We start from the raw sequence: 13934 nt of genomic DNA on the forward strand, positions 1-13934 counted from the left end.
ATTGTCATTATTTCTGTTGTCAGACCCCCAAACCTTTCCTGATATTATGCTGTCCATATCATAATGAAAGTACTTTTAAAATCTGTTTTGGCAGAAATTTTGTAGTCATTTGAATTCCATAAAATCTAGATTTGAACATGACTAGATATGCATGTTGCATTTTTTAAAAATATGTGTATGTTTATGTGTTATATATAAAACTTCATAGACATTAACAAATATATTGTTTATATGTTATTGTTTTTTTAATTTTGTAGCTATTAGCCATTCATGACAATTTTGGTATACAGCTTGAATAATTTTTTTAATTCTGTAAACTACCCTAGTGCTAAAATTCTTGTTTTATAATTTTATACTTATTCCTAGAAGAAAATGAACTAATTACTATTTTTCTTTTTGTCCTTTTTGCACCTTTTTTGCCGCTTTCTCTTACTTTCTTTCTCTCTCCCTCTCTCTCTCATCAGTCACCTTGGCTTGGCAACAATTCATTTTCCTTCTCACCATCCTCACATAATGGTCCCACTGCATCTCCAACAACACTCCGTAGGAGATGTAAGGAGAATGTTCAAAAAGCGTTAGGTTGTGAGCCAGCCAAAGACACTGGGCAGAACCGTGGTGAGCCTGACTTGGATTCTAGTGGGAAAGGGAAAGCTTACTCAGGGGATCAAGATCTGGCCTTTAGCTACAAACAACAAACTTGCAAAGGCGCAACGCTGTTTTCCTTCTCCTTGCAACTCCCGGAGTCATTTCCTTCTCTTCTCGATGATGATGGGTACCTCTCTTTCCCCAACCTTTCTGAAACCAATTTCCTCCCTGCAAACTTGCAGCATTACCTCCCAATTCGTTCTCCATCGCTTGTGCCCTGTTTCCTCTTCATCTTTTTCTTTCTGCTGTCCGCTTCTTTCTCAGTGCCGTATGCCCTCACTCTTTCCTTCCCTCTGGCTATGTGCCTCTGCTACCTGGAGCCCAAGGCAGCTTCCTTGAGCGCCTCACTAGACAATGACCCGAGTGACAGTTCAGAGGAAGAGGTGTGTACCTCGGCATAGAACACACTTCCTTTTTTGTGTTCAGTGCTTCAGTCCGAAATAATGTTAGACGGCTGCTTCGATAGTGGTCCTACTTTCAGAGCCTCATTTATTGTCTGTGCCAATATGTTAAGAGGTTTTGTGTGTTTGAGAGTATAGCATGGTCCCCAGGGTTAGGCACAACACCTTGTGTTTTGTCACAGACTGGGTTGAACTTAAGAGATCTTTCCAGTCACCAAGGCACTGTGCACCTGGCAATATAAATATTAAATCAGTCCTGAAATTCCCGTTAAGATTTCTTATTTAGCCATAAATATCAGGAAAATTCTACCAAGGAAGATAAATTACATGTAAAATAAGTATGAAATTAAAGCATTTTTATATTGATGTTGTGGGGAAATATTCTGATTTGCTAGTGAAGAGTGTTGACTCTGAGGGAGTTAGCATTGACACTAAATTTGAGCAGTGTCAGAGCTCATAAAGAGAGGAACTCTACATGCTCATTGCCAGTCATACTTCATTAAGAGAGTTGTGATGGACCACTTGAAACTAAAAGCTTAGATGTCATTTGCTTGAGGAGTAGCGAGATCAGCCCCATGTATTTTGTGTCAGACAAGTAAAATAAGCAAGTTTTTTCACTCGGTGATGGAGTCAGGATGCACATACCCAAACACACACTGAGAATATCAGGAAAATCTAGACCACCCCAGAAGAGTCAACCAGTGAAGCTTCAGTAGATTGGTGAGTTCTAGAGCTTCTAGAAATGAACCTCTACATCAGGCATTCCAAGAATTATGATTCCTTTTGGAATACTTTCTTGTGGTCTAAACATAGTATGGGGTGAGACAAAAGCTACTTAAATTAGCTGGACAACTAACAGATTACCCTTTTGGCCTTACATTTTCTCCTTCTATACAGAAGCCCTGTAGTAAATTTCATTCTCAAAAAGAGAGGAAAAACCCCATTAAACATAATCATTGGGCTGTTAGTTTTTTCTTTTTAAATTCCTCCCTAGACACCAGCTTTCGCATGAACATAAAATGAAAGATTTTATTGCAACAGATAGCCGAAATATTCCTGAGAATGTATACAATACACACAATACATATTTATGTATATTATGTTAAGTAATGTATATTCTTTTGAATATATGTACATATATAATAGATATGTGTGTATCATATGCATTACATATTTTTTAGATAAATCACCAAGTCAAGGCAACACAGGATGAGGAAATAAAGTCTTTTCAATTTTTAAAAATACATCGATTTAGATTTCACCTAAGAGCATATAGAATTATAACGGGTGGTGCATATATTCTTTATTAAAATATACTCAGTAACAGACAGATAGCATAAAGTTTGTGTGTTTTGGTAGAGGTTTTGGGAGGTTGGGAGAAGGGAAAGAGTTTAGATTGCTAAGTATGAAGGAGAACACTGTATATAAGCCACATAAAAGAAAGTAATTCTTGGATGTCTAGATCAGAAATTAACAAAATGTATTGGTTAGGGTTTCTAGCCATGAAGAACTTCTGTTACCTAAACACCATATCTTCCCTTTAAGAGTTACCTTAAATCTGCATTAGTTACAGCAATTGTAGTAACATTTAATGAGGCTAGGAGTAGATGAAATATATGCTTATGCCTGTCAGTTTACAACACTTTAATTTACAATTGATTCTAGAAATAACTCATAGGAATTAATATTAGCTTTGGTATAAATTTTGCAATCTTATGCAAAACATTGTACTTTTCTTTAGGAAACTACACAGATCTTGTGCCTAATCCAGGGTATACATCTTCTTGTAAACAGTGCATGAGTTTATGTTAAACTTGGGCATGTCTGCATTACATTGGCAAAACAAATCACAGCAGTTGATTTTTGCAAATGAGAGAACATGTGACTGAAGCTTTCTAGCACATAGCTATCTTTTTAGGTTTAAAAATTCCAAACTTAATGAATCAAAATTAGCAACTGAAGAGTTTACTTAACCATCTTCTTTTGATAAAACTTTGCTTTCATATGGAACTATCCATATATTCAGTCATTCTTCAGTGGCATTAAATTTGTATTGGGGCATTAACTTACTTCCTGAATGTGGTTCTTTTTATTAGCAGGGTCATGTATTCAATATGAAATTATGAGACTGAATATTTATTTTAAGTTTATTCCACTCCTCAAGTAAAAATAATCAGCATTATGCAATTCACCTACATCATCCATAATGTTTTCTAGATTCCACAAAATTCTAATCAATTAAACATTCCTCAGTGAAAGCATCTGGATTAGGTTGCTTCTTAGGGCCTTTTTCTACTCCATAATTTTCTTATTTGATGTAATCAACTAATGTCCATTATGATGCCTTAAAATTATAGTATCATTGACTACATTTTTTAAAGTTAATGACGCTTAACTACATGTTTTTTTTTCCCCCATCTACACAGAATTCCTTTAAAGATAATTATTAACTGAAGAGTTTCTCTTTGGTGGTTCCAGAAAGTTCAGAAAAAGAGAGAAAGGACAGATTTCCCGTGTATGGAGAATTGATTTAATCAGGAAGGCATTAGGCTCAGATCAGATCTCATTACACAAGGAGGAGGAAATTGCCTCACATGACCCCTTGAGATTCTTCAGCGCAATTTGTATAGCTATAAGACTTTAAATAAAGACATTAAAATTGTTAAGTTTAATAAATAGAACTTTAAGATGTACAGACATTGTGTTTTATTATAAAAATCATGTCACTATATATTACCCCAATTGACATGTAAATAATGTCTGAAATAGAATAAAACTTCATTAATTTGGGCTCTATTAATTTGGAATTTGTGTAAGTTTGGACAGCTTAGACTCTTAATCTGTGTACTACCTATGAAAAATTAATTTACTAAGCAAATTCATAATGTAAATAAATTGTTTAAGTAAGTATTCATTATCTTCTTGAAAAAAGAAACTATTTTCCTTGAAGTTAGTAGTATACACTTGGAAGTAGTTGATATACTTACTTTATATGAAAACTTAGGTTCCTTTCAGAATGTGCCATTTTTTAGACTCCACTATTCAAGGCTATCATTTCCCCCTAATCATTACAACTCAATGATTTTTTACAAACTTGGTCCTTAGTGGTAAATATAAAGAAGGGACCAATACACTCATATTTAATTCTAATTGTCCAAGATTCTCAGGATGAGAAATATACATTGGAATTCTATCCCACTGAACAAACATTATTATCCACTCTAAGAAAGCTATTTTTAAACTTCTCCAGACATAGAAATTTAGAGTTAGTAGACATTAAACGTTTTATAACTTGTTTGTAAGAAATGGATCTATCCAAAGGTGAATTAAAATAATTCCAATTACAAAACAACTTCTGTAAGAACAAAAACAAAAACAAGATTTGTGTCCTTTTTGTACTCCTATTAGAAAATTTAAAATGGACATCCAAATATTTGGATTGCCCCAGCTTCAGTTATTCCATGTCCTAGCTGAGACTGTTTGATCAGCAAATCTCTTCTTAATGTTTGGATAGATAGTTATTAAAATAAAAATCTCTTTAAAAGATTGTAGAGCTCATTGTACTACATTAAGGCCTGTGTCTTGTCATTTTCATGAGGATGTAGTCTACCTATAATTGTACAATTTAAAATATTGGGCCTAAAACTAATTCTAAGCCAGTCTAGAACTTGCCACTAAGTCTAACAATACATCTAAGTCAATCTAGGTCCAGTCTAGACTGTAGAATGCTGTGCTTTGTTTTTATCATATCTATTAGATGTTATTTTTCTGCTTTATTTGTACAGTATTTATAAGAATGACATGTTTAAGAATATAGTTCAATATACTTAACATTTTGGAAAAAAGCAGAAGCAAATATATATATATATATACATATATATATATTATCTAGAAAACATTCAATAGCAACTATCTTTATCAAGTGAAAGACATTTTTGCACAAATGCTACATGAGCTTTTGAGTTACTTTTATCTGCCTATAGGGACTTATTGGTAATGCAGACAGCCTAATGGTTCATAAATAAGTGTAAATAATAAATTTGTATAAATGAGGGGCTGAAAGTTAGGTGACTGTTATAGTAGCATTTTAAAACTATTGTATGAAAAATTTCACCTCTCAACTCCTAGTAAGCTAAATATATAAGGAGCAACCTTTAATATATTAAACAGAAATATTTGATAGATTTCTCAAGGGTTTAGTTAAAGAAAAAAATGGGAGAGAAAGGGCAAATTACTTTCCTTCAGAGAAAAATACTTTAGAGACTCCTCTCAGACAGTTCAGATTGGCTAATATAGTCACAACAATAAAGCATCATGCTATGTCTACCTTGAGTCTTCCTCTGAGTCTGTTATGTTGATCAAACCTAGTTATGATTTTCTTTTATTTTTGCCTAAAGCTGCATACTATTGGGAAGGTGTAGTATGTTGAAGGTCACAGTCATAGAGATGGACCTATTTGAGTTGTGACCTGCCCTGTTTGACAGAATGTGTTTATTTTCTATTCCTGCCTCCCTTCTGGACCTTGATTACTGCTATAATCAATAGACTGACAGTGAACAGACGGATACTGCAGCTGATGGTGAAACCACTGCCACTGAGGTTGGTATAGTAACTACCGACACTTATGGTATACAGTTGTTAGCTAAGGAAATGTGACATATAATATAACTCTGCCTATAATGAATACTTTAGACATTGTGCTCATTTTTACTGCTTTGCTTGTAAATGAGATGAATTTCAACTGAATTAGGGGACTGAAAATACTAATTAAAACTTAAGTTCTAAGTTTAAAAATCGTGTTGATAGCTAATAAAAAGAACAGTCATGGTGCTTTCTTTATACTATCCTTTCCCCTCAGCCAATTTTCCCCTCTGAAACAACTAGATATGTGTAAGTTTAAGAAATTTAAATGATACTTACTTTCCTTTTTAAATTATAAAATCTAATTTTTAAAAATGAGCCCATGCCAAAGTCATTTGCTTAAAAAGGGAAATTGACAGATTAGCCTAAGAATTTTTTTGAACAGAAATCCATTTCAGTAATTTTTCATTTTTTCCCTCACCCAGCATACATTTTTGAAAGAGAACTCTTTAAAAAAACCCAAAACAGCCCATATACATCATTCATATTTTCTTTATCTGTTAGAATATGGCAATCAAAGGGAACAAACTTTCATTTCCAAAATTAATATATTCTATTACAATGGTATTATACTCTGATGATGGAAAGATTGATTTAATGGTAATTTATTAAAACTTTCCTCCAAAGTGACAACTGTTTTTTACTCATGCATGCTTTCTCAAGAAGTCATTAGATATCTGCATATGAGTAAATTGAATTTTCTATTTTTAAAGAATCTCACTAATATATTTATACAATTCATTGATTCTTAGAGGAAGCTGGGACTATTCCTAAAATATCTGAAATTCATTTAATAATTTAATTTAAAATAATTTTAAAATTGATGAGCCAGCTTGAGATGAATTTTTTGTTAAGTCTGCCTCAGAAATAACATGTATTATAAAAAGGCAGTTCTGGAGAGCAAAAAGAATTACTAGTCGTAGTTACAAACAAATTATTTAACTACTCTGAGCCTCATTTCCTCATCTTTAAAAAAAAGTTAGTATACTACCTAACAGAGGATGATTGTAAAGAAAGAAATTTGTAAACTTTTAACTGCCTATAAATATGATTAGTTGTTGAGGGATAGAGAAGCTTCCAGATGTGAAACTTGAATATTTGGAAATGATTGAGTTGAGAGAAATAATACAATAAAATCTGATCAACAGATTGAAGTAATTTTTTCTAAATATATTTTAATTTTTTTTTAAAATTACTAAGTGTAATAAAAATACCTTAATAGTATGTCATGGATAATATATCCCAAATTTTGTCTACACACATAAGAAACATATGTACATACATATATACACATGTGTATATATACAGGGTATATGCATAATGCCTTTAGCTTTAATCTGCATTATAATCTTCTTTAAATTAGGGCAACTTAATTTCTTTCTCTTTATCTCCAGTATCAGGTATATAGTAGGTTCTTAATTAAGGATCATTGATTGATTTATCATTATATTCATTGACATTTAAATGGCTCTTTAAAATTTATGAAGCACTTTACATATGCTATCTTGTTTTATCTTCCCCAAATCTGTTGGCGGTAGGTACTAAGGGTATTATTATCCCCATCTTACCTCAAATATTTCCATAACATCTTTTGAATCATGTGGGGCAGGTGGTGCAATCACCACTTAATTGATAAGGAAACTAAGGCACAGAGAAGTTAAATGATATGTCTAAGGACATATGAATGAATATTGTGCTCTCTCTGACTCACTCAACTTGTAATCTGCCACCAGCTCCATATACTCTAATCGTCATATTAATGTGTGCAATTATGCTTGCAATTTTCATTGTTTCTCTTTTGTGTGATTTATACTGGAGCTTCATCTGACAAATTGATGTACTTGGTTATTTTGAATTTTAAACTTGTTCTATACAGTCCTGATTAAACTTCTCAGGGTGATGTGGTCCTTGCACATAACCCTGGTTTATCTCAGCTGTCATTTCATTAGTGATACACCAAATGATAGTGAACCACTACCTACAGAAGTCATTTGGCACACTTCAATAGGTTCAACCTGAAGTCTTGTGGGATACAGCCTTTTAGCTTCTTGCTCTTAGCCTTAACTGTAAATGTGCCTGTTTCTCATACTTGGAAATCAAGATACTGATGTTTCAAACATACTTAGAAGAAATGGACATCATTGTTCTCTCTTTCCTAGTCATTCTCTTAATATATATGTGTGAGACTTTTATAATGGAAATTCTGCAGTAGAGCTATGAAGCACAAATGTGAAGTTCATCTGTTTCAGTCTTAGAATGATTTGTCTTGGTAAGACTTTATTTTCCACTTTTTCTTGATGCTGACAGTCGGATCAGGAGGAAGATGCAGACCTCAAGGCACAGGTAGAAAATGAAAAAGTGAATGTGTACTCTAAGGTGTGGTGGTTGAATCTCTCAGCATGCTATGTAGTTGGTTAGTCTGTTATTGATGTAGGATGATGGCAATTTGTTCCCTTTGACTACCATGTCCCTTACCTTTCCCTTTCTTCTCCACTTTTTTCAGAATAGTCTGATTAAGCGAATAGAGGGTGAAAATGTGTATATCAAACATAGTAATCTTATGTTAGAGGTTGGTATTGGTATATACCAGTGCATGTATGTGTGTGGTGATTCTCAGTGGTCTACCTGTGGACTCTCACTATGGTGCATGAAATGTGTACTCCCACCTGCTAATAAATTAGGTATATCTCTTTAGCTTCCTGTGACCTTTATTCTGTATTAGAAATAGATGCCTTCTTTTTTATCTCTGTGTGTGTGCATATGTTTGAATTCTCTCTGATTATTTGCCATCTTGCTCTTCACAATTTACCTTTTAGACTTTTTTGATTTTTATTCCATCTGATCTAGATTTCTTCTGTCATTGCCTTTAAAAATACCACATTTTCACCAGTGTGTGTGTGGCAGTGTCTTGAACCCAGTGCCCAAGAGTGCTACTTGAAAATTATTCTCTACTAACTGTGTTGTCATTTGAATGCTTAGTTTTATTAACAGGTAGGGGCAAAAAGAGAATGAGGTGTAATGCTTTGGGTTTGGGCTTCTCTTTCTTTGATTTTTATATATAGGAGTTAGATAAAAATCAGGAAGAGCTGGTGAAACATCAGACCAACATTAGTGAGCTGAAAAGAACCTTTTTAGAGACCTCTACAGAAACTGCCGTGACTAATGAATGGGAAAAGAGACTTTCCACATCTCCAGTGCGGCTTGCTATGAGACAGGAAGATGCCCCGATGATTGAACCACTTGTGCCTGAAGAGGTCAGTGATTCATCTTTCGGTTGCAAGTGTCATCTCTTCTTGTCTTTTTTGCTTCCTTTTACTTGTTCTTCTGCAGTGTGGAAAGAGAATTAAGTAGGGTCTGAGTACAGGCTGACTGAGCTGAGCAGGGGCTGATTGAGCTGTTTTCACCCACTGTCTGTTGCATGAACTGAAAACAGCATCACAGAAGTCTTTTCAACATGTGAGGCTTCCAGAGGATTAGCTATCTTTGGAACCAAACAGTGTGTGGAGGACAGAATGACAAAATAAAAGAAAGTATATATTAAAAATATTAGGTATAATGACAGCTGAATGGACAATAAACTACCATAGAAGAGAAAGGACTCAAAGAACTATTTTAATTAATTAAAAATAGAAATCCAGAAAACTATAATGTGAAATGAGATTCCAATTTTCTTCTAGAATGATTTCTTGCTCCTTACAGCTAAGGAATTCTCTCAAACTTTTGAGTCTTTCTCCTCATTTGTTTCAGGGACAAGTGACATGAAGTAAAATAAAAGGCAGCCCATAGAAGGAGGTAATGACCTGTGAAAGGATCATAGTCTTAGAACTGAAAAGACCTCAGAAGCTATCTATCTAGTGCAGCTACTTCATTTTACATATGAAGAAACTGAGGCTCATAGGATTTATTTACCCCAAATTGTAGAAGTATTAAGCATCAGAAGCAGGATTTAAACCAGGGTCTGTTCTTTGACTTCAAAGGCAATATTCTTTCTTCTGTGCTACTCTGCCTTCCTCAGAGTCTTGATCTATATGCTGAAAAAAATCTTCTGGTTTCAGTAATCTGCAGATAATCATTTGTCTGTTTTTTAAGCATATGAAGGGTTAGAAGTTCTCCATCCCCAAAAGATCAAACCTTGAACTTCTCAAACAGGAACCTAGATAGGAGATTCCGTAGTCACTTTTCTTGTGCTTTGTGATAACTCTAGAAACTCTTCTTTAGTATGTTCAAGTTTCTGCCAAAATTTAAACCCATTTTTTAAATCCTTTTTCTTTCGGGGATGGAGAACTTCTAGCCCTTCATCTGCTTTAAAAACCAGAAAATAAATTGGAAAATGGATAGAAGAGACTTTGAAATTCATTTCGCTCACTCTCCTAATTGTAGCCTAAACTCTCCCACACAGGATATCAACCTCATTCTTAAAAACCTCTGGCTATATTAAAAAAATATGTTAAAAGAACAGCAATCATGGGGCAGTGGTAGGACTTTGGGGGCCTGAATGCTTTGTTTATGATTGACATGTGTGATGACCTTGATCACGCAAATACAGTTGTATTCAAAAGAAGAGAATGTTAATATTTTAAAATCTTTTTTGAGGGTCAAATATTTTTAAAAATAGAATAAGTGTATAGTAGTACAGGTGCTTTGATAGTCCTACAATAGTAACTCACATTTCTATAGTATCTTAAGGTTTTCAGAGCACTTACTCTCTGTATAGGAAATATTTTTTACTCCAAATATATAAAATTGACCCTTTTAGATTTCCAGCAGTAATGAGAGTTTTTTACTTTTCAGAAAAGATGAAACTTTTTGACCATATGGATACAGGGCACTGGAACCACTCTTATTAAACAGAGATTGCACAGACAGAAATTGAGAATCTATTCTTATTAAACTCAATAGGAAGAATCAATATACTGCATGTTGAAAACTCATTGGAAGATGTTTTTAAATAGCTTAAAAGTTTTCCTGATCGTTCCTATTTCTTGTAACTGAGCACTGCTTCATAACCAAGTAATCATAATCAGACCCAGATCAAATCATTGTAAAAATCTTTTCCTTAAGAGATATCATGAGCATAAAAAGAGACTAGACATTGAAACGATTTGTGGCATATTAGACATCTATGTAAAAGTAAAAGGTATTCCCACAAAGAATCTAGAATCCTTCCTATGTAATCTGAAGCTGTGATTTGAACTGAAACAAATAAAACATCCTTTGTGAGTCGTAAATATCTGTATTGATGGCCAATTGGATAGTATAAGACAATTGGTAATGACAGGAAAGATATTTGTTTTGGAATAAGATTAAGTATGCATCTGTGAGGGTCAGCCTTATGAATAGGTCAAATGATGCCTATCACCTGCCTATGGCATAAAATGAAGAGATTCTCAGCACAGGGACTTCTACACAAAAATAGCTCTCCTACAGCTTTTTAGAATGTCTAAAATTCCATTAAAGATTTATTCCTTTTAGACCTCTTAAAATGGCAAGTCTCCTTAAAATGTAATATATAATCTATTATTAGATTGAACTTCCATTGGAGAGTACTTTCAAACTTGAAATCTAGCCAATAAAGCAAGCTCCTTTGGATCAAAATTTAGAATAGGTACCAGGTTTAGAAAGAAGGGCAGAAGAGGCAGAAGAGTGTAAAAGATGAGGTTGTCAAATACAAACAAAAAGGTTGGGAATAGAATTTGTTTCCTTTTTTAACAGGGCTGGTTCTGCATATGTATCAAAGCATTTATTAAATGCTTACTATGTGTCAGGCAGTATGCTAGGCACTTGGGGATGCAGACACTAAAAAAAAAAAAGTAAACAATCATTACTCTCAAGGAAAGTACATTGTTACTTATGCCATTACATTTAATTCTAGGGGCCTCACAGTCCTCTTTTGACTTGCCCACAGTAGCAGATCTATCTCAGATCTTCTTGCTACAGGGTAGATTTAACAGAGGTAATTTTGTTCCATTCTTGATAATACAAGATCAATTGTATTGTTCCATCACATATCTGTGAATTTCTTTTTCTCATAAAAAGGGTCTAATCTCCTTCAGATAACCCTTAATCAGAAGAAACAGATCTGTCAGTTCATAAAATAATGTGGTCCTTCAAAGTATTCTTAAATTCCACTTCTATTAATTTTCTGAGGGTAGATTACTGACTTAATTATCTGTTACAACTACAGATTATGACTCCCAAATTACTGAGCCAGTTCTTAAACTACCAAAAGTAAGGCTGAAGGAATAAAGGAGATAGATTATTTTATCGAATAGGAATCTACATATGAGTGACTGACAGGATTGAGATATGTGCCTAAGAAACTCAAAGCCCTCCTCCTGGAAGTCTTTCCTGATCTTCCCTCCATTACTGATCATACATGCACCACTAATTTTAATAACATCCCCCCCCTTATACCTCACATGGAGCTTTATTTGCATATCTCTGGAATACTTACAAATTATTTTTGCAATGTAATTGTGTATATATGTATCAGAACTTGCAGCTAGAATTTCACAAAGGCAGGCATTCCATACCTTATCTAAACTTGGTAACTCCCCTAGTATGTAGCAAAATCCTCTGCACAAAAGTGTTTAATATATATTTGTTGAATTGAATTGACTGTCCTCTGAAGCCAAGGCTGAGATGATCTATTTAAAAAGAAAAAGTCATCTGCATCTCTTTTATTCCCTTTATCTTGAGTAATTAATTTGACTATATTTAGAGTTCACATTTTAAAATCTATATACCTTTTTCCCTCTAACTTGCTACCTTTACATTAAACACCTTTAGATCCATTGCTGACATTACCTGATGGTAAATACCTAGTTCCATGAGAATCATGTTTACCTCTTATTTTTAGCCATCATAGTCCACTTCAGTGAATAGGAAGTGCTTTTTAAAACTCCCTCTTAGTACCCACCAGCTTAATTCTGAAAAGTGTATTTCGTTTTGATCTCTCCTCACATTTTTATAATTTGTTAGACATTGATTGAAAAGATAACAAAATCCATGTTGAATGTGGCTGCTTTTCATTCTTTTCAACATAAAAAGCACTCCCACCCTAAGAAAGACTAGCAATCTTCTAAGAAAATGTAATTTTAAACTAGTTTATAAGAAATCTTCCCTTTTCTAGGATGGCCATGTTTAAGCAATTACTACCTGCTGGCCTTTCTCCAAGAAATCTTTGGACTAACAACATAAAACATGACTTTCACCATGTCATTAAAAAGACCAAATAAGTCTCACCAACTTCAAGTATTTTGTTAAATTTTTGAGGGGATATAAATTTAGGGGAAAAGATATAACTGGTTTATATTGTTGTTGCTGTTAAAAATTTATGATGTACAACTGCCTCTCAAGACACAGACATTTCATCTGGCAAAAATGCAAACCAGCTTAAGAAGAGATGAAAAAATTAATGTTTGTTGATTTTTTAAAATAAGCCTGTATTTTTGGCATTTTTCTTTCTATATTAACTTAGTGACTTTTCTGCTAACTCCCTTTTATAAAACTAATATCCAAAACTATATAAATGACAGAGAGCTAGTTGCACATTCACAAAGGCAGAAACTGGCAGGAGAAAAAAGGAGCTTGAAGGTAAAAAGTCGATGTGTTCTGTCAGAGGAATAAGAACAAAATCATTTACTTGGCAATTATTAAATTTCTTTTTAGTTCTCTTTGTTTCTTCTTCAAATCAATTAACAAAGTAAACAACCTGTTTCTGCAGGAAAAATGCATGAATACTAGATAAGCATTTATACTGCAAAATATAAGAACTCTTTTCCTAACTTTCCTTTTTTGGAAACTGTCTACTTCCCCCTCTCCAACCCAACCCCCTTTATTCAAACAGACCAAAGAAGAAAGAGAAATATCTGAAAAAGTTATATTTTTGCAGCAGGGAAGTTCTTCATTCCTTGAGTCTCAGGTAAAAAACAAACATACAGGAAATTTCAAGATGGAATTGCTTTGACACAGCTAAGTTTCATTAGAATTAGTCTTGAGATTTCATTTTCCTTTGAAAAGTTACCATATTTAGTACATGAAGGTAGGTGTGCCATTTTCTGTTTGGATCCTGGGGGAGGGGAATTAGGGTAGCCTCTAACTATTGTGATTAGCAAATGTCAACCTATTCTTCCTTGATGCCTCCTCCCCTTAGGTGAGTGTATATCTGTGTCTTTGATTTACCAAGCATGTATTTTTCTAATCCATTTTTCTTTGAAAACGACTGTGATTGATATATATTCCTTT

The 13934-nt window shown here is 33.7% G+C and overlaps 1 protein-coding gene across 47 annotated transcripts in view; it reads left to right on the top strand.

Moving 5' to 3' along the window:
• Positions 1-13934, top strand: part of EPB41L3 (erythrocyte membrane protein band 4.1 like 3) — a 243190-nt gene that overhangs the window by 155413 nt on the left and 73843 nt on the right. For 16 of the 47 annotated variants that reach the window (XM_056823700.1, XM_056823710.1, XM_056823720.1 and 13 more), the window contains exons 13-15: positions 5592-5645; positions 7995-8030; positions 8750-8941. The exons of 2 other annotated variants lie outside the window; for them this stretch is intronic. In XM_056823700.1, the coding sequence (XP_056679678.1) occupies positions 5592-5645; positions 7995-8030; positions 8750-8941 (282 nt within the window). Of the gene's footprint in view, positions 1-5591; positions 5646-7994; positions 8031-8190; positions 8257-8749; positions 8942-13536; positions 13612-13934 lie in introns of all 47 variants that reach the window. 29 more of the 47 variants (XM_056823694.1, XM_056823713.1, XM_056823702.1 and 26 more) reach the window with 5 other exon arrangements.

The sequence above is a fragment of the Monodelphis domestica genome, chromosome 3, assembly GCF_027887165.1.
Source record: "Monodelphis domestica isolate mMonDom1 chromosome 3, mMonDom1.pri, whole genome shotgun sequence".
Taxonomy (NCBI): domain Eukaryota; kingdom Metazoa; phylum Chordata; class Mammalia; order Didelphimorphia; family Didelphidae; genus Monodelphis; species Monodelphis domestica.